The 25,082-nt window shown below is 36.7% G+C and overlaps 1 protein-coding gene across 5 annotated transcripts; it reads right to left on the bottom strand.

Annotated features, from left to right (window-relative positions):
- Positions 1-1,950: 1,950 nt before the first annotated feature.
- On the bottom strand, positions 1,951-24,955 carry LOC125237160 (chymotrypsin-1-like). 5 transcript variants are annotated; one of them, XM_048144166.1, is made up of 8 exons: positions 15,254-15,487; positions 6,750-7,538; positions 6,429-6,659; positions 5,073-5,809; positions 4,844-4,994; positions 4,450-4,693; positions 2,560-2,706; positions 1,951-2,365 (listed from the first exon to the last, which is right to left on the bottom strand). In XM_048144166.1, the coding sequence occupies exons 4-8, from the start codon at positions 5,134-5,136 to the stop codon at positions 2,219-2,221; spliced, it is 753 nt and encodes a 250-aa protein (XP_048000123.1). In that variant the 5' UTR covers positions 5,137-5,809; positions 6,429-6,659; positions 6,750-7,538; positions 15,254-15,487; the 3' UTR covers positions 1,951-2,218. The 5 variants fall into 5 exon arrangements, with proteins under 5 accessions (XP_048000123.1, XP_048000131.1, XP_048000102.1 ...); XM_048144174.1 differs by lacking the exons at positions 6,750-7,538; positions 15,254-15,487 and adding an exon at positions 17,318-17,332; XM_048144145.1 differs by lacking the exons at positions 1,951-2,365; positions 2,560-2,706; positions 4,450-4,693; positions 4,844-4,994; positions 15,254-15,487 and adding exons at positions 17,318-17,329; positions 24,834-24,955 and having other exon boundaries at positions 5,125-5,809.
- Positions 24,956-25,082: the final 127 nt, after the last annotated feature.

Here is a 25,082-nt window from a genome sequence, read left to right as displayed (position 1 = left end):
TTACTGTAGACGGGTTCTCATTGAAACTAAGCAGAGACGAAATCTTATTTATGCACAACTACCGAGACAAGTTCGAGCTGCTAGGCCTTCAATGGTCCATCGCTACAGACAATCAAGTGCTGGTAAACGCAATACCTGAGGCCATACTTGGTAAACACCCAAGGCAGGTAAGTAAACGTACTAAATACTTGTTCTATTTTATTAGTACTTATGGCTAAGGATGGTATCAGCTATCCTGTAGTTAAATTCCTTTCAGTCTCTGAAATAGTATTTACTTGCTTACATTGAACGTTTGGGCATGTATTATGGAGTAATGTTTGCTAACACGTGTTAAGCTAAGTTATTTTAAACTCGTTCGCAGGTCGACGTGGTCTTAAAGGCAGTTCACGGCTTAGTCAATGAAGAAATCAGCATAATTAAGGAACAAGGCGGTTGTCTTTCTTTATATCCAAAATCAATTATGGATTTAGTTTTTAGTGAGGTAATAGCTACAATCTACATTGCTTTTTGGGAATACCTTTCGATGACCAGCCCGCTCGGCTATCGCTAGAATGCTGTATCTGTGTGTATGCTGCCTTGCCAAGTTGAGTTTGGCTGACGTATGGACCTTAGATTTGCTTTACCTACATAATAATCGCTGTAATAGAATTGATGGTTCTTTAAGTCAGATTTTAATGATTGTCTCATTAGATTCATTCTGCATTGGCTTGGTGGCTGGTGGCCATAGCTGTCAAAACACAAAAAGGCAAATGTTGCATATAAATACCATTTACTTCAGGCTTGCAGGTACGCAATAATGTTTGGAACTGCGCTGCCCTTACGCGAGTGTTCTACATTGATCGAGGCGCTGTCGCACTGCAGAACTCCTTTCATATGCGCTCACGGGCGTCCTGCCCTAGCAGTCCTTGTCGATATCACACAGGAGTCACGTCCCTACACGGTAGGTGCCTGTATCATATTATCATATACTTCACTGTTACAATCCATACTTAATAATATTATAAATTGGAAAGTGTGTGTGTCTGTTTGTTTGTCCGTCTTCCACGGTAAAACGGAGCGACGAATTGACGTAATTTTTTAAGTGGAGATAGTTGAAGGGATAGAAAGTGACATAGGCTACTTTAGTCTCTTTCTAACGCGAGCGAAGCCGCGGGCAAGAGCTAGTTAATAATAAAATTTACCCATGGGCTCAACCTTGGGGTTTCATAATGATCAGTATATTTAATGTAAGTTAAATATGCCCCTGCGGATAGTAGATTAGAAATTATATGACAGATTTGACTTTCCTGTCCTATTTTTAATTCAATACCATCGATTTGTGATGTAGTTTCGTAATCATAATCCCTCAGCGATACTTGCGGTTGCAGTATCTACTGTCGTATTTGAACACAATATTTCAGATCAAGGCACATACTATTTTTATTTATTTTGTTTCCAGGTCGATTTCACGAAGATTAAGCATTTCCATAGCAATACAAAGAGTTGTAATGAATTGCGTGGAAAATAAATATTCGTAATACCACAACGATACACTTTCGTTCATTTTGCATTATGCACTTAAAATGTAAGTAAGCAATTTTATTATTGTATATGTAATATTAGGGACCTTGTTACACAAAGTGACAGGTAAGCTCAAGAAGACTGTTGTTACGTGTTGGCTACGTACTCACTCAGACAACGGTATACCTATACAAATACATACTTACATATAAGGAAAACATCCATGGCTCAGGAACAAATAGGAATCTGTGCTCATCACACCAATAAAATACCTAAACGGGGTTCGATACCAGAATCATCGGCTTCAGACTGACCGGTCGTCGTAGGTGTTGTAGTATTATGTTATGTCAGAAATTACCTAGATATTCTGGATTCCCCTTTAATCCCTATGCTTCCTGTCAAATCTGATCGTTGAAAAAGTGACCTTGACATTTAAATAATAGAATTAGATTGATATTCCCAAGCACGGGTTAAAATCTGTCTTTATTAGGTAGTTTCGGTTTAATATTCTCTAATAGTGGATGTAAGGTTGACAACTAGGTGCTGCCTTAGCCTTTACAGTAGGTGTTCTTTCAGTATTTAATGAATTCTAATAATCTTATTCAAAGTATTATACACATACAAAAGCTAAAGAGTTAGGTGATGCTGGTGCATTCTCCACACGGTCAAACACTGATACTTCGGTTTATTTGTCATTACACAAACATTAACTTTTGTATCAAAACTGTTTTATCTGTGATTGAATCCAATCAAAGAAAGGCGCCATTCGTGTGTGTACATCGGGAAACCCTACTGCACAGGGGATTCCCCATGAAACAAGACCAACTAGTTTTTTATTCTTCACTATCGGTCCACCAGAGTCACCCTGGAAAGAAACAAACATATTATATTAAGGCTTAACTTATCTTAGAATGAGATAATAATATTAATGACAGAGTACACCGCACTGGTTGTATTTAACTGCTAGGATATTAAGCAACGGATTTCTTCTGTTCATAAAATACCCGTACGTGTACGGTATTAGACAATATTCCACGAGTGTCTGGAATGTTTACTTACATGGCAGGTTCCTTCACCGATTCTAGTGAACGTACAAAACATATTTACATCGACTGGCCGAGTATAACGCATGGCATACTGACATGTTTCTTGACTGAACACTGTCAGTTCAAGGACGTGCATTAAACGACTGGATGCACCATTAACCTAAAAAATATTATTTTTAACAGACTTCAAAATAATTTTTAAGAAAAAAAAACCGTCGCCTTTGGGGTTCTGATGAAAGCTACTTGCGAATGTTGGATTATGTAGAAATGTGTAGGTATGTTTTAAAGCTGCTTTTGATACATTAATTATTTGATGGCAACACATTTGTCATTTGATATTTGCCAGTCGCTTTTCGGTGAAGGAAAACATCGTGAGGAAACCGGACTAATCCTAATAAAGTCTAGTTACCCTCCGGGTTGGAAGGTCAGATGGCAGTCGCTTTCGTAAAACTAGTGGTTTTTTTGGCGTAGGCCAAATCTTGGGATTAGTTGTCAAAGCGGACCCCAGGCTCCCATGAGCCGTGGCAAATGCCGGGATAACGCAAGGAGGATGTTGATGATTTGATGGCAACACAAATGAATATACGTATACCGTTAAGGTTTGAGGAGTTTCCTCATGAATCCGATTATAAGAAATCGAAGCTTGACAAAATTTGACTTGAAAACTCAATATTCTTAACATACATAAATAAATGTCACTGTTCTGACTCACTCTAAATGCATGCTATTTTTATAAAAATACCAAAGTCACTATTAAGTGTGCCGTTCAGATTTAAGGAGTTCCGTTCTAATCTTCATCAGCAGTTCCACTGCACCAAATGTCACTGTTCTGGGCGTAAGTGCATGCTGTTCTTATAAAAATACCAAAGTCACTATAAGTGTGCCGTTAAGATTTGAGGAGTTCGGTTCTGACCATCATCAGCATTTCCTCTGCACCAAATGTCACTCTTCTGGACGTAAGTGCATGCTGTTCTTATAAAAATACTAAAGTCACTATAAGTGTGCCGTTCAGATTTGAGGAGTTCGGTTCTGACCATCATCAGCAGTTCCACTGCACCAAATATCACTGTTCTAGACGTAAGTGCATGCTGTTCTTATAAAAATACTAAAGTCACTATAAGCGTGCCGTTCAGATTTGAGGAGTTCCGTTCTGACCATCAGCAGCAGTTCCACTGCACCAAATGTCACTGTTCCGTACGTAAATACATGCTGTTCCTTAAAAAACACAAAAATCACCATATGTGTGCCTTTCAGATTTGAGGAGTTCCCTCGATTTCTCCAGGATCCCATCATCAGAACTGGGTCCTGAGAAAAATGGGACCAATCTGTATGCATATGGAGGAGGTTCTCAATTCGACTGAATGTTTTTTTTTTGTATGTATGTATGTAATATGTATGTTACCTGATATCTCCGAGAATCGTGAACCGATTTTCAAATTTATTTTTTAATCGAACGGGTATAACCCCGAGATGGTCCCATTGGCACCAAGTCGGGGTCTGATGATGGAATCTTGGAGAAATCGAGGGAACTCTTCAAATGGTATAGGCACTTGTAATGTTTTTAATGTATTTTTCAAAGGTACACCAGTATTTATGCCTGATGGTAATAATTTTATGTGACTGAGCTGATGATGGAAGGTCAACTCCTCAATGGTTAGGAGTTAAATGATAATTCTTTCACTAATTTATGTACGCATATTCGGACTGATACTTATAATATCAATAGGATAAGAAATCTGAATTCAAAGGTTTATTATTTTTTGCTTTTTAGTTTCTCCGTGTTTTGTAATGCGATTATTTTTGAAGGCGGTTTTTTTTAAGTTTAAAGAACATTATTATTTCATTAAAATTGTATAAGAGCTACTACAGATCATAAAGAACAGTGACAACACAATATACCAACCTCTCGTGCGCCAAACCCAGTTAAAGTAACTTCATCGTTTTCATTTAAATTCGTTGGATCTATCTCTATTATTTCAACGTCATTTGAATTAAAAGGCTTAGCCAGTTTAATAACAGCCAAGTCATTAGTCTTGTTGCTAAAATTAAAATCATTGAAGATGCGTATAGATTCAAGATCGTATGAATTGCCTCCCTCATCCAAGTTCGTCGTGCCCACTACAGCCTTAATGTATTGTGGTTCAGCACTGAAATATTAAAAATTATTAATCCTCTTCTAGGTATACCGCAGTATATTTAAAGGCAATTTATAAATTTTTACTTCCCATAAAATACTTTATTTCCGGGTTCTGTTATTGACACGTTGGGGGTGTTAGGTTTGGTATAGACAAGCTTACTTTTGAACACAATGTGCCGCTGTCACGACGTGTCGGTCAGACACCACTGCTCCTCCACAAACATGGTGTCCGGTTAAGTTTTGTAATGAAACGTGGAAAAATCCGAATTTGGAAGGAGCCTCATCTCCACCAATTATTCGCAGCGCTGACTCTATTGTAAACATAGTTTGATTACACTACCAAGCAATGTTTTATTTAACATTTATTCCATTTCTTTAACCTAACGTACCTTGGGAATCCTTTATAAATAAGGCAGTAATCAGTATTGCATAAACAAGCCACTTCCTCATCATATTTATTTTGTATATGTAATTTAACACTGAATCTCTGGTTACACAAGCGAACTAATTATCCACAATACTTCAATCTCTGTTATAATCTTACATTTTTTATCTCACGATATGATATGACGTAGATATATCAAGAGATTGTTTTGCCAATAGATTGATAATACGATAATAATAGATGTTATTTTAACAATAATATATAATAAATAGCAATAAACTTTAAAAAAAACCGGCCATGACCATTACAAGGCATACTCAGGAAGGATTCTTTGTTTAGCACTTTTAGCAGTACCGATTGAAGTGTAAAAAAGATCATCTCCACTTTACGTGAAGAGCAGGTAAATACTTAATAACATAAGCACAAGTCGCCCAATAATACATTTCATTTTCTGCCCCGAGGTTCATCTTGTCTCCGTCGTCTAAATAGTAATCAAATCGCCGATGTTAGCGATAAAGCTTCAGTTAACTTATGATTAAAAATATCTTATGTTGTAGTTTATCTCGTTAGAACGCCCCATGCTATGAAGTCTCGAACAATTTCCGTTATTCGCGACCTAAGCGTCGCGTTGGAACTAACGATTTCCGTCATTTCCTTTGTCTGCCCGGCTGCCATCGCTGCTGGATCTGCCAGTGTTATCGGCAGGATCATCAGCGCAGCGAGTAACCCGATCGGGAGCGCCTGTCGGAAAATAGGTACATTAATCTATCAGTTGGTTTGTTAGTCAGCCTGTGTCTGGTCACCACGGAGGGTGGACGACAGTTATTATTTTCCACCAGTTTGGCTTCGATGGTAACTGTTTGGCTTTGATGGTAACTACCAACCAAGCTGTTACCAATTTGGCTTTGATGGTAACTACCAGCTTGAGCTTCTCGGCAGTTCCGATTTATTTGATTTGGACTGTACAAAATGTTATTTGATAGTCACTTTTCAGTGAAGGAAAACATAGTGATTCTGACTTTCGTAAAAATTTGTTCCTACGCCAAGTCCTGGGATTTGTTGCCAAAGCAGACCGCGCGCTCTCATGAGACAAGACAAAATGCCGGGAAAACACAAGGAATAAGATGATATCAATTAAAATAGATAGTTATAAAGTACTGAATAGATTAATATGTGGGTGTGCACGGGAAAACGTCCCACTTTGTCGATTGCTATTATAAAGCCACTTTGTCAGTTTATTGATATAAAGATACAAGTAAATCTCGCCTTCATGGTAACCGACAATGTGGGACGTTTTACTAAACACACGCACATATTATATTTTTAAAAACAGAACAAAAGATAATAGTTTGGTAAATACCTGGTTCCAATCTCCTTCGAAAGTATCCTTAGGGTAGATGTCCTCGATGTGCATACAAAAGCGACTAAGTGCCCTCTCCAACTCTGCATAGTAGTGGTCAAGAAGTCGACGCAAGTTATGCGCCCGGAATTTTGCGTCCGAACCCAACATGATAAAATAAACTAGATCTGTGGCGGGGTTGCTAGCGTGGATGTTTTGGAAATCCACTGTTACCATCTCCAGGCGCCCCTCCTGCAAAAATGATACATTAAGTAGGGGTCCGATGGCCATTTCATAATGTCGATCAACAAATTTATGTATTTTTTCAGAAAATAAACTAACATGCTGACGGGTCATGAGGTTGTTAATCTTGTAGTCTCCGTGTGCCAACACGCGTGGCTTGGCGCTTCTGTACAAGCACAAAAATTCAGAAAAACGGTCTTGGCTCTCTAAATACTGCTGCATTAATTGCTTTAGATCGGCATCTAGCACATCTAATGCCAATGGCACCGTCTGGTCAAATCCTAGCCTTCTCATGACAGGCGAGTCAAACACGTGATACGGCTTGCTTTCTAGCATTTGAGTTAAACCAGCGGGATTGAGCACCCCATAAGCAAAAGAAAAAGCATGGAATTTTGCCAACTGCTCTACAGACTTTGAAGCAAAGTCCCAGTCGAAGGGCAAATGTTGGTCGACACTCGAAAATCCGCTGTTACTCATGTCCTCTAATATTATTGTCTCTTCTCTGGGTTTCAGATCGCCCCCATAACATTTGGGCATCAGGAATCTATCCTTTTCCAGGACATTATACTGATTTTCTAATTCTTTGAATATTTTTGTAATGTCTGTGTAGAAGTGTAACTCATCGGTAAATAATCTTATGTAGGAACTGTTCCTCAAGTCCTCCATGATATTAGCTATTTTGGCGAACATTTTTAGTTCACGATTTGCTTCAGAGACTGTGATTTTAAAAGTAGCACTGGAGTAACCCGTTCCCGTTACTTGCTGGACGTTTATTTTATAACCAGCATTAAATTTGTGTTCACTGGCTATTTTATGCGACCACTTCAATATTTTTTCTTTGAAATTTTCCATATTTTTCAGCACGAATTACATCAATTCTGCATCAATCTGTACAAAAATATACATTATTATTAAGGTACAGTGGGGCAAATCCCGACTGCGGGACAATTGTAACTGATCCATTTTTTCTATTATTATATTACACTAAGTTAAATTCCACATGTATCCACTGAACACGCATGCCATATATGTATAACCAGTGGGAACTCTAATTAATAATGGATTAGTTGCATTTGCCTCTCTGTGCGTTACTAACATTATTCATGATCATTATTTGTATAATTTTTAAGAAAAAAAAAAACCGCCGCCTTTGGGTTCTGGTGAAAGCTACTTGCGAATGTTGGATTATGTAGAAATGTGTAGTTATTTTTTAAAACTGCTCTTAATACTTTAATTATTTGATGGCAACACAAATGAATATACGTATACCGTTAAGGTTTGAGGAGTTTCCTCTCAACAATTCCTCATGAATCCGATTATAAGAAATCGAAACTTGACAAAATTTGACTTGAAAATTCAATATTCTTAACAAACATAACTAAATAAATGTCACTGTTCTGACCTTAAATGCATGCTATTCTTATAAAAATACCAAATTCACTATAAGTGTGCTGTTCAGATTTAAGGAGTTCCGATCTGATCTTCATCAGCAGTTCCGCTGCACCAAATCTCACTGATCTGGACGTAAGTGCAAGCTGTTCTTATAAAAATACCAAAGTCACTATAAGCGTGCCGTTCAGATTTGAGGAGTTCGGTTCTGACCATCATCAGTAGTTCCACTGCACCAAAAGTCACTGTTCTGGACGTAAGCGCATGCTGTTCTTATAAAAATACCAAAGTCGCTATAAGCGTGCCGTTCAGATTTGAGGAGTTCCGTCCTGACCATCATCAGCAGTTCCACTGCACCAAATGTCACTGTTCTGGACGTAAGTGCATGCTGTTCTTATAAAAATACTAAAGTCACTATAAGTGTGCCGTTCAGATTTGAGGAGTTCGGTTCTGACCATCATCAGTAGTTCCACTGCACCAAAAGTCACTGTTCTGGACGTAAGCGCATGCTGTTCTTATAAAAATACCAAAGTCGCTATAAGCGTGCCGTTCAGATTTGAGGAGTTCCGTTCCGTCCTGACCATCATCAGCAGTTCCACTGCACCAAATGTCACTGTTCTGGATGTAAGTGCTTGCTGTTCTTATAAAAATACCAAAGTCACTATAAGTGTGCCGTTCAGATCAGATTTAACCCCTCGTATGCGGCCTGTCAATTTTGGTCATTGAAATAGTGACCTTGACATTTAAAGCAATAGATTAAAATTCCCACGCACGAATCCGTGTCTAAGCATACGAGGGGTTAAGTGAGAGCAAGAAAAAAAACTCGCTCCACTTATAGGATAGCATAATATGTGGATGACGGTGCGGTGCGGTTGTGTGTTGTGTTAGCAGTTAGCACATTGTATAAAACCGGCCAGGTGCGAGTCGGACTCGCCCACCGAGGATTCCGTACAAACTTTCAATGGTAGTATTGTCTATTGTCCTTTGAGTCGTCGGCACCCCGGACCCTCCTTAGAAATAAGTACCTACAGGTGCCACCCCTTGAGTGGCAGGCGTCTATAGGTTACAGTGACCGCTTTCCATCAGGCGGACCGCATGCCTGTTACAAACCTGGTACAAAAAAACTCTACGAATTCACCTTAAACATTAAAAACTATTGATTCGTTCAGGAGGGTTCCCCTTGTTTTGGCATAATTTTACAATCGAGAATTCTTTTTGGCATAATCTATATTGGCATAATTCACCTTTCGCATAATCTGTAATGGCATAGTATAGTTACGCATAATTTGTCTAGGCATATTTTTGTTTGTCCGAATATATTTCATGCATAAAGGTTATTCGCCGAATGGTTTTTATGCATAAATTATTTCTGCATAACATGGTTTAGTGGAAATTTACTACGCAGAATTTTTATCATAGGTAATACTACTATATTAATGTTGCAGTTCTAACCTAACCTAACCGAAATTCTTGACAAAATGTTTTATTTGTTGAGGTCGCAGTTCTAACCTAACCAAACCGACTCTCTTAACAGCATTTAGTATGGGTGGATATTCTGATTTTAAGAAATATGCCAAATACAATTATGCGAATTAATTTTATTCATAAAAACAATCGGCGTAAACAGAATTATGCGAACTTATTTTCGGACAATGTGTTATTCGTATTATTTTCGATTATGACAAATAAGTTTTCTGCCAAATTAACATTCGGCGAAAATCGATTATGCGAAGTCTGTTATGCGAAAATCGTTTCGGACAATTAAAGTTATGCCAAATAGAGGGAACCCGTTCAGGAGCTATGATGCCATAGACAGACATGTCAAGCGTCAAACCTATTACTTATTATTATAACACTCCGTCGTATTTGCGTTGGGGGTTAAAAACCAGAACCTCCTTCAAAACTATAATAAAACACAACTTTCTATGAAAATTGGTCAAGCTCGAGTCGGATTTCGACATTTCCACACAAAAAGGTCATGAGCGCCTTAATATATGTGATGGCAAAGTTTACTAAATTTCGTACTTTCAAGATTGTTCGTATATCTCGGAAACGATAAGAGATAGAGCAAAATGGACTTCAGATTTGGGCTTTCGGTGGCACAAATTTTATGTTTTCGTGTATATAGACCTTTTTTTGGACCGATTTGGACAACATTTTGGACAGTCAACTTATAAACGGTCTTAAGCGCCGGCCTCCTTTTTTGAAGGAACTTAAGTCATTTTTGCAAATAATCGATATTTTGAACAATTTCTAAACAGAAATTAATTTCTTTCTACCTGTCAAACGCGCTCACAAAATTTTAAAACATTTAAGTAACTACTTGCATTGCAGCGGCAGTGAGTGAAAATCTTAATTTGAGTTTTTTCTCTTAAGTCCGACTTACGCTTGATTGTAGATTTCTATTAGGTTTTCCTGTAATCTACAGGTAGAGTAGAGGGCTATCTCGTGTATTTTTTTTTAAATTTTGCGCTAAGTAGTTTCGGAGATAGGGGGGGGAGGGAATGGACATTTTTTGCCTATTTTCTTAAATTACTTCTAAATTACCAAAATAAAAAATATAAAAATATATATATTTGGGATACTCATAAAATGCTCTTTCATTTGATATGTAACACAATATAGTTTAAAAAACTTTGATTTTTAATTTTCACTTTTACCCCCCTTTTTCTTTTTAAAAGTGGCCTCTATGATTAAATTTCATTTAATTAAATTACATGTCCGTCTTTGGGTCACAGGTTTACATATGTGTACCATATTTCAAGTAAATCGCTCCAGTAGTTAAATTTCGGAGAAAATTGGCTGTGACAGACGGACAGACAGACACCGAGTGATCCTATAAGGGTTCCGTTTTTCCTCTTTGAGGTACGGAACCCTAAATAAAGACGCCACAGGAGAGTATAACCATGAAATAAAGAAGATTTTACAAAAAGAAATCTTTAGTAACTTAATATTAATCTGTGTCTAGACGGAGTTATGGCTATGGTGATAATAAAGGTTAAAGCAGTTTGTTTCTCGAAAGGTACAAGCCTTGTATTACAAGTGTGTTTCCATGACAACCCATACGATTTGACAGTTCGCGCACTTGTAATACAAGGCTTGTAACTTTCGAGAAACGGGCCCCAGTGCGGGCTGTTTATCAAAACTTACAAGCCTTGTATTACAAGCATTTATTTTTGCCTGTAAAATTTTCCATTATTACAAGAACGTGTTTATCAAAACTTCACTTGTAGACTACAAGTTACAAGTGGCGTTTTTAATTTTACAAGTATATTTTTACACGTGTATTCGTGACTTGTGCCCTGTTTATCAAATATTACAAGTCTACAAGTTCACAAGTTACACGTTACAAGAAAAAAATCACAAGTACGTATAAATTATGTTTATCAAAAAAAACCTACAAGGATTGTAAAATTACACACTTGTAAATTTTTACTTGTAATTCTTGTAACTTCTAAAATCAAATTAATGTACCGCCACCATGTTCTGTCCCCGCACTGTCACTAGTTTTTTGTTTTTAAACGGTTGTGGACTAATTAAATACATGGCTGAATAGTATAACGTCTGTGTCTGACATATAATTTTTTTTTCCGGCACATGGCCATTTAAATTTTTGACATAGTCATGTATGAGTTATGAATTGATATCATCATCATCCTCCTTGCGTTATCCCGCCATTTGCCATGGCTCATGGAGGCTGGGGTCCGCTTTGACAACTAATCCCAAGATTTGGCATAGGCACTAGTTTTTACTAAAGCGACTGCCATCTGACATTCAACCTGAAGGGTTAACTAGACCTTATTGGAATTAGTGAGCTTATTGATATAATTCGACAAATGCTATTCGTTAGAAGCGGGATTTTAAAATGATATTTTCACATCACTCAAGGGAAAGGCTACTTTTTTCTCTGTGAAGAGGGAGCAAAGTTGCACTTTTCCTTCAAGGACTTCATGTTATCAGTATATAATATTAACAAAATTTCCACCTTTTGTTAACACTTGAATCCCTCGCTATGCTCAGGATTCGATTTACGCTCTCGCTGTAAATATGTAATTTTGCTCTCTTCTAACATAATCTACTATATTTTTTATTGTATGAACATGACTATTATAAATCTGATTCCGTGGTTCGTGGTTCCGTTCCACACGAATCATTTAGCCACATTTTGAAATAAAATCTAATTAAAACACCAACCAACCGACACTTGTGAACTTGTAATACGGAATAGAGGGTCTCCGGACACTAAGGTTTTTGCGTCATTTTTTACAAGTTGTAACAAGTACAAGTAATATTTTGATAAACAAAATCACGAATATACGTGTAAAAATATACTTGTAAAATTAAAAACGTCACTTGTAACTTGTAGTCTACAAGTGAAGTTTTGATAAACACTTTCTTGTAATAATGAATAATTTTACAGGCAAAATGCTTGTAATACAAGGCTTGTAAGTTTTGATAAACAGGGCATTGGTTTATCAAAATATTACTTGTAAGTTACAACTTGTAAAAAATGACACAAAAACCTTAGTGTCCGGAGACTCTATTCCGTGTCACAAGTTCACATTTCACAAGTGTCGGTTGGTTGGTGTTTTTAATTAGATATTATTTCAAAATGTGGCCAAATGATTCAAGTGACGATGAATACGGTGAAAGAGCCACGGAACCAAATTTATAATAGTCATGTTCATACAATAAGTATTATGTTAGAAGGGAGCAAAATTACATATTTACAGCTAGGGCGTAAATTGAATCCTGAGCATAGCGAGGGATTCAAGTGTTAACTCCCCATCTTCCAAGGTGGAAATGTTTTTTTTATTCTTTTTCTTTTATTTAGAAACAAACAGTCATACAGAAATTTAAGAACATATTTTAAGAACAACAAATTTTTCTACTAAGTATGTGCCGATTTTAACATCAGCATCACCTATGAGGAAATCCCAACATAGAATTATTGCTGTTGTAAAAGTATTACGCACTTAATCGACACTCGTTTTTATAGATTATATTATGTAAAAACTCTTTTCGTTTTGTTAATATTCTATACTGACAACATGAAGTCCTTGAAGGAAAAGTGCAACTTTGCTCCCTCCTAACAGGGAAAAAAGTAGCCTTTCAATGAGTGATGTGAATATATTATTTTACAATTCCGCTTCTATCGAATAGGCATTCATAGATTTATATATTATTAAGCTAGATTGAGTTGTTAGGCCAAAAAGTGTGTCCACATGAGAGGGTAAAGTTGGGGCTGGTGTCCCTCTCGCACTTATTGCCACCGTCAAAATTATTTGAATGACGTCATCACTGGCATTATTTGGGGATACCAGTCAATATTCAAAGTTACTACTAAATCTACTAATACCACAGAATACATATTAGTACAAGTACAGAAAGCCCACTCCAACAGCCCATCTAAAGAAATAACGACTCGCGCTACGATACTATTAAGTTGAAATTCCGACCGCGCAACGCTAAATGCCTACAATTATATTGACGTAGAAGCGCGCTCTCTTTCTATCGCGTAACTCGTACCTTTTCTGACGATATAGGGTAGTCTCCTTATAAAAAATAATATAATCTTAATATTTAAATAACACCAACCCAGTACTTATTACCTACCTACATTAATAAGGTACCTACCTACTTATTTTGGTAACCCAACTAGTAGGGTGTTTCATATTTGTATGGGAAAAATAAAATTGTGATATTTTTTCCGACTTCGCTCGGCTTTCGGTTCTAGCTTATCTTAAACGCCTATATACCAAATTTCAAGTGATTTGGACGTTGTTTAGAGGTCGCACTGGATGAACAGTTTGAAAAAAAGTCGCTAAAAAGTAATGTTACTCAATTTTATTTTCAAATAAAACAATAGAGTAGTTGTTACTTATTTGAAAGTAAAAGTAAACTTATAAAATACAACAGTTGTAACATCCATTCTTGATAAAATAAGTCATCATCATCATTTAGCTTACATGTGTAAGCCACAACCTTATCTTTTGTTCGCAAGTAGTAACGCATTTTCTGTGATGTTCGACGACTTTCAGCGAGAACCGTTTTGCTCTTCATCTTTGACTGGAGCGTTAATTTTTATTATTAAATATATAGGTATACTTACTCTTCTTTGCGGTATGATAGACTATTGTTAGACTATCGACCAAGTCTGGTGTTAGGGCTACAATAATCGCTAACATCCTTGACATTAAATAGTTCGAAGACAAAAATCAAAAAGGAAAGTAGGGTTTATATCCCGGTCAATATACTTAAGTCAAAGAACGATCTTGTTTTCTTCTTTGTCGTCACACTCTTGGTAGAGTGGTCGTGGTCGTCACATCAGGGGTGGTAGCAAGCTTAACAATGCATCGACATTCCTTACGCATTCGTAGAGTGGGCCACTAAGTGCAGCCTTGACTTGGCTGGTCCATCGCATCTGAACCTTGTCCAGGATACTCTTAGCTTTCTTCTGCAGCACCACATTTCTAGGAAATCTATCTTCTTTTCCCTTGAAGTCCACGTCTCAGCACCGTAAAGAAATATGGGAAAATTGGGAGATACTAATGCTCTGACAAAGTCGCATTTTAGTGGCATTTGTGATGAAGATTCTCCATTATTTTGCCGAGCTGGTCCATGGCGGACCTGGTGATAGCCAATGTGCCGCTTGATATCATCCACCTATCCTGTTATCAGTGCCCCGAGAGGGCCGAGAGACCACTGCTTCATGCCAAAAACAGGACAAAAAACCAAAAAAACTTGTTCCTTAGAAGGAAGTCGAGCGTCCAAAAAATACCATAAGGAACCTTGCCTAGAAACTAAATGCCACGTCAACTAGTAATTTTTTTAAAAGAACTTGCTTCAATATTAAATCTTTTCATTAAAATCACTTTTAAACCACCTACTACAAAAAGTTACATAAGTTTTGTTTCTAGCCTTTCCTGCGCCCATACTAACTTCTTCAGACAAAAGTTGCCACAGTGTGCGACCTCTAAATATTGTCCGATTTCCCTGATTTTTGGTATATGGGCTCTGTATAGGTGTAAAAACAAGAAGAAAAGCGAAGTCAAAGATAAATCAACATTTTGGAAAAATGAAACACCCTACCAACTAGTATCTATTATACTTACCTAGAAGTATTAAACCTATTTAGTATTATCATATAATGATAAGTAATGGTATTAGATGTAAACCTATAATAATAATATCAATTTAAAAATAGTTCTTACCTTTTATCGTCCTTAGGGAGCTTAAATAAAGTTAAATTTGGTTCGCAATCCGTGTTAAGACAGCTAAAACACTGCACAATATTTCTTTAGCCTTTTTATTGTTATCAGATTATTAATACTCGTATCAATTCTGTGACAGCGGTCGAAACAGTACGTAGGTATGCGACGAACACCTCTCGCGCGTGCGTCACCGCTCGCCTGTGAGGCCCCACTGATTGCCACTTGCAAGGGGCGCTTACGATTCGATACCTACACGCGCGAGTGGGACAGGCCTGCTAATACCGAATTAAAGGTTTTTTTATAATTGCACAAATCTTTGGTTTTATGGCTTCATAATAATGACTTACCAATTCGTTACAAGGTATTAATATCCTTGCCTCGATATAATACAAAAATAATTTAAGAAGTTTATAAACTTATGAAATAAAACTATGGAAACGGATTAAATCGCGTATAATGAATTTAAAATACATCCCGACGTTTCGAACTCTTTACAGCGTTCGTGGTCAACGGGTGACTGAGGAAAAATTAAAATGTGCAAAAGCTACCCACTTACAAGAAATATTAACGAACCATGACCACAAATAATATAGATTTCTAAGGCAGGTTCACACACTATTAATAAAGCCAGTTATACAATATTCAAAAAAATTTACCATTAAAAAATAATTAACCAATTAATCTACACAAAATTGACAAAGAAACAAACTGCAAATGTCCAACACCATACAACACAAATGCCTCACAGCCTTCGTCGTTCTTCGTTTATAAACTTAGTTATCATACAGGTAAAAATACTACTACTATAGTAATCTCTTCAACACTGGTCACACGTGCGAGAGGGACACCAGCCCCAACTTTGACCCTTTCATGTGGACACACTTTTACTAGTCTGATAAGAACGCCTTTCTACACCGGTGATAAAGTTCAGTTTAGTATGGCAAAAAAAGTGTGAGCTCAGTCCCTATTGAAAGTCCATGTAGGCATTTGTCGATTTATATCAATTAGCTTATACGTGACTATGTCAAAAATTGAAATGGCCATATGTGGCAGAAAATTTCCTACGATACACGTGCGAAAAGGGAATTCGTATTTTTTTATATATATCAATCACATAGACATTATACTATTCAGCCATGTATTTAGACCACAACCATTCAAAAACAAAAAAAGTGACATGGCGGGGAAAAAACATGGTGGCGGGTGGTGGAGGTACATTATTTTGATTTTAGAATTTACAAGTGTGTAATTTTACAAATCTTTGATAAACATAATTTACACGTACTTGTAAAAATTTGCTTGTAAAGTGTAACTTGTGAACTTGTAGACTTGTAAGTTTTTAATAACAGGGCACAGGCCCTAAGAATTGATTAGAATACCGGAGTCTTGGAGAAAGTTATCACCTCAGGCATGCACTCGTGACCGTGAGATTATCGGAGTTAAAAAACACGGTGTATAAAAACATCACATCACTATGAACTAAAACTATAAATTTGTAATTGTTACCATTTCTTTTTCGCGTACTTACCGTATGAAAATATAAAAACTTATGAACTAAGTATAACTTTGGAATAAGTAGGTACCTACTTTTATAGATCGGGACTATCTACCTACTGATAAGATTGTAAACCTAAACAGTGTCGTTGATCGTTTATTGCAAACTCTTTCACAATAAAATATCATAGACCGTAATAATGACTTTCAATCAGAGCAGCTTAAATTAAGTTCCATTTCTAACAATCACCGTCACCGCACCGGTATTCCGATAATTCCATAATCAAAACATATTTTAATTTAATATGATTGTTTGCTCTAGTTAAATTTCAGTAATCAGTTACCTACTACCTACATTCAGCATGTTTATTGATTTAATAGTTCATACAAGTTGATACCGTTTCATTATTTTACTTAGCAATTAGAATAAGGCATATGACTCATATCCACAGACTACTAAGAAGACGCTACGTATCTCATATCACTCATACGCCAATCTAGTTTGGCATAAAACACTTACAACTTGTAATTTAAAACAGTGTTTTGGTGAAGAATATAGTAGGTACTTACTCAGTAGGTACTGAAGGCTATGTTCTGGTCTTAAATGAAAGAACTTCTCCTTGCTCGTTGTTTTATTACAATGCCAATCTCATACTGAACAGTTTGGGTTACAATCACAGTCGATATTAATAATACAATACACAAATTCCTAAAATTATCACAGCTTGGTTATACGGTTGTTTTTCTAGTTTTTCCATAATGCCGATTATATCTTTTTTTCACGGTGACATCTGTCAAGATTTATGCGGTTCCCGCCTAATGTTTTATTTTTTTAAAAGGGCCAATCTTATTCAGGCACGTTTATATCTACCGATAATTTGATAAAGGCCAGTAAACATATAAAATCAATGAAAATTATGAACTCAATGTCGAAAGCTAACAGCTCGGCCTTCCTGTGTAAGCGAGGCCCTTCGCTTAGGACCAGTTGCATCACCCGCAGACAACAGCTAGCAGGCACATCAACGTCTCGCAGCAGAAGTCTACGGACATTACCATACAAAAATATTACAAACGTTTAATTCGTTAACAGACGGATTGGTGCAACCGATCCCTAGGTTGTTGACATAACACAAACCTACTTCCTATGCCTACTAGTTTAGAGATCAACAGTGGTAATGATAACATATCATTGAACATTGCTTGTAATGATAACATAACTTCAATAAAAGTTACGAGTTTCAACAATAGAAAACTATTCAAAAACATAAATTAACAACAAATAAATCAAAAGCTGCATGTTTCAGACAATAATCATTCGTCTGATACAACGGTAATGGTAACATACCTAATCCTCCAGGTGTTGACATGCTTGTTAATGATAACACAACTATACAATAAAATTTACGACAATAGCAAACTTATCAATAACATCAATAATAACAATAAAAAAAAATCAAAGGCTCCATTTTTCAGACAATAATAATACGACTATACAACAGTAACAGGAAGAGTGCAATAAGTACATCGGCCATCCTCGTTGTTAAGCGAGTCCCTTCGCCTTGAGCATTTCTCAGTGTCACGACTGGAACTACGAGTATCAACTATCAATTAGATAATATGCTTAGAGATCAGCGATAAAAAAAAACAATGAATTTGTACCTACTTATTAAATTTTGCACCTATAGGCATACCAACATTGTCATTCAATTTTACATTAACAAACAAAAATAGATCATAAGATATAACAAAACCGATAGTCGTATGGAATAATAATTTAATCCGAAACACAACAAGAAATTTAATCCAATAAACTTAACATGTATAGCGTAACTACTGTCATAGAGTATATAAAAAAAACATCTTTATTCGGTTGATTGGCCAAAAATCTAACAAAATGCTCAAATCACACATTTAACATCCATTATATTTCAAATAACGTTGCCAGTATCTGTTTTCCATACAGTCTTGTACAAACACACAAGAAATATAACTATCCGTGGGTCACAAACGACTTAATAATAAAATAAAAAAAAACTTCTCGTCCAGTTAATTGAAATCGCTCAAAAACACCCGCATAGTAATGAGATATTGAAACTAATTATATCACAATCAAAATATTAATAATTTAAACAATCTCTATCACACGCACATCGCACAACGCGAATACTACGCTAAAACGTTACAAAGTAGTGGTTATCAACTAAACACTCTCTGGCAAATCGTAAACACCGTCACGTCACGCGTCTCCAGCAAGCGACAATGCAATCTGGACTCGTTAAAAGATAGCCGGGACGAACAATACACATCGCGGAACCGGTTAGCTAAGATATCAATTTTTTTTATCTGCTGCAAATGCACCTATCGCTCGCCCGGAACTGACTAATGAAGTACCTCTTACACATTCGTGCACCTCAAGTCCCGTTTCCGTTAAGTTATCGGTCTCGGTTTACCTTTGATGAGTTGTATAAAATCATATAGCGACAAATATTGTTACAAGAAAAACACCTGTGGTATATATGTATATGATACCTCAACTATGTTGCTAATGCTCAAAGTTGGACTACCTAGGCATAGTTCAGTTAACTAACATTTTTTTATTATTAAAGTAGGTATTTACCCACCATACTTAAAAATGTAACAGTCGTTCCCGTTTATAAAGGCAAAAGTCAGAAAGATGAGTTGAGGAACTATACCTAGGCCAATAAGTATAATTCCCACTATGTCCAAAGTTTTAAAAGCGGGAGTGAGTAATCGGCCGCATAACTTTTTAGAAAAGTTTCAATTAATACACACAAAACAATTTGCCTATCGACGAAATCGCTCATGTGTCTCACTTATTAAAGAGAACCATTTACATGTAACCATTGTCGTTTGCGACATGACGAATGCTTTTGACCTTTGCGATCACAACGTCCTAATCAAAAAGTTTGAGTACCACGGTCCAGGTGCCTCTGTTTTAAAGTTCATGGCCGATTTCTTATAGGAAAGACAGCAATCCGTTGTAATAAATAGTGGTTCGGTAAAATCTGACTGTGGTTCTGTAGATATTGGGATCCCCTAGGGCTCGTCCATGGCCCAATCTATGCTTTCTAATACAAATGTATGTTTTTGCTGACGACATACTAACTGCTCCGAACAACGATAGCTTCAAGACGTCAATCACCCGTGACGTACATAAACTCCTAGTACATTGGTTTCGTTAATGGGCTCGTCCTTAAATGTATCAATAACTCAGGTTCTCCACTTTAACCTAGGAAGGAGACCGCCAGTAGTTACCATGAACAACACAATCCTTCCGCACGTCACCTCTGCCAAATTTTGAGCGTTACCCTCGACCAATTGCTAAAATGGGACACCCAAATTGAATTAGTATGCACGCACTAAGTTAGCAGGAATCTGTTTCGCACCCAAAATACTGTCCTTGTTCTTCCTCAAGCACAAACATATAATAATATAATATAAGCTTTTATTTTCTTGATAAATATTTACAGTTATGTTTTTTTTTTTATCTTCTTCATCATCTTCATAAGGACCACCCTGAACGGTAAAGCCTCCTCCAATGCTTTCCAGCATTCTCTTCCTTTTGCTACTTCTGGCCAGCTGTAGCCTACTATTTTTTTTTTATGCCGTCGCTCCATCTTATGAGTGGTTTTCCACTTCTTCTCTTTCCCTGGGTTAGCCACTCGCTTACCACATTTGGCCAGTGTCCGTCCTCGGTTCCTTGCGTGTCCGGCCTATCTCCATTTAAAGCGTAATACCTGCTTAACTGCTCATTTGCCCCGGTCCTCTTTCGAACGTTTATTTTTTTACTCCATCTTCCAGTCTCAGTCCTAGGTAGCCTCCTTGAACTCCTCCCTGACATGCTTTTATTCTCCTAAATGTTTCTCTCCTAGTGGGCCAGGTTTGGCATGCATATATAAGGCAGGGTAATAAATAGGCAAATTTCCATTGCTTTAGTCTTCATTTTTGTTTTGTAGACATTTTTACCTTTGAAATTTCCTTTAATGACCAATACTTGTTCCATGTTCGATTTACTCTTCTTTCAATTTCTTTTTCTAAGTCTTGTTTAAATGAAATTAAAGTGTCCTCAGGTAGATGTAGTCCTCTATGGTCCTCTACATACTCTAGGGGTGTCTAGGAGTCCAGCATAATTCTGCAGCAGCAGTACGAAGTAGTTATTTTGTCCTTTTCCATTCTGTGCCAAACTAGTCTAGAATTTCAGAAGCGTCGTCGCTGACCGGCATGGTGTACTCGTGTTGCAGAAGCGAGCTATAAGAATAATAGCCAACTCGCCCTCCGGTTTGCCAGCTCGACAACTATTTATATATCATTATGAACCATGACATTACCATCGCAATATATTTTAACATTTTAAAGCTCGTAAGAACCCACATTGACATATTTCCACACAGGGTCGTCAACTTGAGACGCTTAAGGAACAGGAATAGGGGCGTGGCAAAAACATCCAACTTCAGATTGACCAAATCTACCAAAAGGACATATTATACCGTTGGCCCAAAAATTTAGAATTGGATCCCCGAACAAATAACTGCTTTATCCAATGAAAATGCATCACACAATAAATTGAAATACGGAACCCTACAAATGACTAATTGATCATGCCATGATATTAACGAATTGTTTGAAATGTAACACAACATTGTCAGCGCGACAATCTAAATATGAAAATTGAATAGTATGATAGAGTTATCAACTTATCAAGATATTCGAATGCATCGCCATCTATTATTAAGGTTCCTTATAACATACAAAGCATGTGCACCCTTTTGACATGGAATGTCACATATTTATGACGGGACTTTTAATTAGGTTTATTTTTCACACAGAATCCGAGCCTAATACAACCAAATTACAATCATCATGTGTAAAAGCCTCCAGGCGCGAACACTATCCAGAACATTAGCACATTAAAAGATCAAATGCAATTTTTCAACCACTGTGTGATCTGTGTAAGAATGTCCTATAATATTTATTTATTTATTTATTATTATTTATCAACACCCATCTCTCCAAGAAATCACAGCCAATTAAATACAACTAACCATACGTAGAACGCCTTTCGCTAGTTTGCAGATGGTACAGCGACATCTAGCGAAATACTTACACCCAGCCAACCAGTTTGCAGTGGTAAATGGTAATAGTGACGTCTAGTAACAACTTGCACCACGGTATATATTTGTACGCGTCAGTTTTGCGTTCAATTGCCCTTCACGCCCTCTATCGTTCACTTTCCTAAACATATCCTAAGTACATTGGACTTACTATTTCCTTTGAATGAAATCACCGCGAGCACCGATTCTGACACCTTACAAATTTCACAAATACGTCCTATCACTAGTAGTTGTTTGAGTTTCATTCCTTTAATCAGTGTTTTTATTTCTATGGCAATAAATTTCAAGATATCCTATCTTTTCACATGATGTTTTACTTTCCTTACTAAAATTACATATATGAAAGAAGTTTATCATAGTCTTCTCGACAAGGAAAGGATTCTATAAATTTTTCTCTCCATCCCATGTAAATAAAAAGGTGGATAATCCTTGATAACAAGTCTTAGCTACCCTATAGGATAACTTATGTTTGTCTGAACTCTTGACCTTGTCAAGAATACTAAGGAATTGATTTAATATAACACTATACTTGATCCGCGACATCATTTCCTAAGTTGAGGTGATGAACTGCCACCAGACCCAGATGATGTTGAAAAATAGTCCCTCAACCTCCAGTGCTCACTTCTCCAACCTTCCTTATAAGAGTTGCTCCAAACAAAACCAAGAAACCACTCGTCCTAAAATCTTGAAACCATTTGTGTTCTCCGTCCTTGAACCCAAAGCAGTCCTTAAATCATGGCCGTGTCCTCAACCTGCCTGATGTCTCAGCCTAACACCACAGCTAAGACCTACAGCATTAATCTGTGCCGGGTTCTCCATCCCTGAACCCAACACACTCCTTAAATCATGACTGTATCCTTGACCTCCCTGATGCCATAGCCTAACACCACAGCTAAGACAATCAGCATTAATTTGTGCCGGGTTCTCCATCCTTGAACCCAATGCACTCCTTAAATCATGACCGTATCCTTGACCTCCCTGATGTCTTAGCCTAAAGCCTCAGCTAAGACCATCATCAGCATTAATTTGTGCCGGGTTCTTCATCCTTGATTCATGGCCATATCCTGGACCTCTCTGCTGTTTTATCCTAGTGCAGCAGCTAAGTTCATCAGCATTAATTGCTAGCTGTACTGATCCTCCTCCTCAATCAGTACCACCATCCAATCTGCAAATTATAATTATATGTTAGACAAGCTTTATTTTAAATTCCCCTTTTATTACCTCTTCCTCCTTCTTATTTATAGTACCTAAATATTCACTTCCTCCTTTAACCACATTACCTATGTAAAACAATTTTATGTAGAATTACAAGTATATTAGATGTGTAATATACAGGAAAACTTTTTCAATATGTTTTTGTACATGTAACAAAAAAAAATGGATCACTAGTGTTGAGACAAACAACACATGTCACCGGCCACCTCCTTAGTCCAGAGCTGTCACTATTATGGTTTGTTTTTCTTTATTATGGTTTGTTTTTCTTATATACAACACCCTGATCCTTAGCTTAACATCCTCATAATTTACCATCATTGATTTCTTGCTATACCTTGTAGTCATACTTTAAATGTAGTAGCTTAGACAGAAATCCAACACCAATGACTAAATAAACTGTCAATGTCAAAAGATTAATACATTCCTAGTCTGATACACAAAAACAACAATGTTAAACTTAATGTTAATTAAAGTTCATCCCCATCAACTTCATCCTGAATAGATGAGCTCCAAAAAGGCATGTGACTTTCAAGCAACTGACATTTGAGCACACTAGACAAAAGTAAACGGTAAAAGAATTGAAAGCCAATAAAATGATTATGATGTCACTTGACTTCAAAGCACAAAATGAAATATTTACACTAAACTGAAATATGACAGTGAAACTAGTTCTGAAATAATTATCATTACTGAATAAGTTAGACATCATTAGTATTTATTCCAAAAAGAAATTATCCCATGTGTTTATAAAACATTGTTCAGTTTATATTTCACTAGCTATTTCCTGTGGCTTCGCTCGCGTTAGAAAGAGACAAAAAGTAGCCTATGTCACCCTCCATCCCTCCAACCATCTTCACTTAAAAAAAAACATGTCAATTTGTCGCTCCATTTTGCCATGAAAGACAGACAAACAAACAGACACACACACTTTCCCATTTATAATATTAAGTATGGATGTTTGTTTCTTTGACCTGAAGTCTATGAAAGCAATAAAATATACTGATTACTGATGCTCATTCATTCCTGAATTAAAACAGGTCATTCAGAGAGTAATACTATTTGATGCAATCCTTTGCTATCACAAGTAATTAGAATAAGTATTCTGCATAAACACGAAAACAACATTTTCCACTCATAAGTGTCTGTATCTCAATCCATAACTTAGCAAGTCCATTCCAAACAATCGGTATGACCCGATCACTTCCCATACTTGTTGATATTACCAGTTATATGACCACTAATATCATTTTATCATATAACTCGGTCTCCAATACTCAAAAATACAGATTAACTTGTTTACCTGCCGTTCATAAAGTTGTGGACGTGGTTTAGGCGACACCGCGACAGTAAGCCTTTGATCCCTCTTGCTGAACTGAAGGCTATGTTCTGGTCTTAAATGAAAGAACTTCTCCTTGCTCGTTGTTTTATTACAATGCCAATCTCATACTGAACAGTTTGGGTTACAATCACAGTCGATATTAATAATACAATACACAAATTCCTAAAATTATCACAGCTTGGTTATACGGTTGTTTTTCTAGTTTTTCCATAATGCCGATTATATCTTTTTTTCACGGTGACATCTGTCAAGATTTATGCGGTTCCCGCCTAATGTTTTATTTTTTTAAAAGGGCCAATCTTATTCAGGCACGTTTATATCTACCGATAATTTGATAAAGGCCAGTAAACATATAAAATCAATGAAAATTATGAACTCAATGTCGAAAGCTAACAGTACTCACTAAGAATCAGCGCCGCCGCCGCCAATCAAGATAACTCACGACACGTAGCGGTAAAAAGGTTAACAAAATTGCAATGATCAAGGGCAAATTGGCAATGCGTGACAATTTGTAAAATTAATGGCCTTAAGGCTTCCCACAGACAGTCTTAAAAATTCATAATCTTAAAAAAAACTTGTATGCAATCTGACAGTTCCAACTGACACTGACAAGACACTGACAGATTTGAACTGTCAGATTGCATACAAG

This window comes from Leguminivora glycinivorella, chromosome 2 (assembly GCF_023078275.1).
Source record: "Leguminivora glycinivorella isolate SPB_JAAS2020 chromosome 2, LegGlyc_1.1, whole genome shotgun sequence".
Classification (NCBI taxonomy): Eukaryota; Metazoa; Arthropoda; class Insecta; order Lepidoptera; family Tortricidae; genus Leguminivora; species Leguminivora glycinivorella.
Note: the sequence above shows the minus strand (reverse complement) of the source record. Positions and strands in the feature narration are given on the sequence as shown.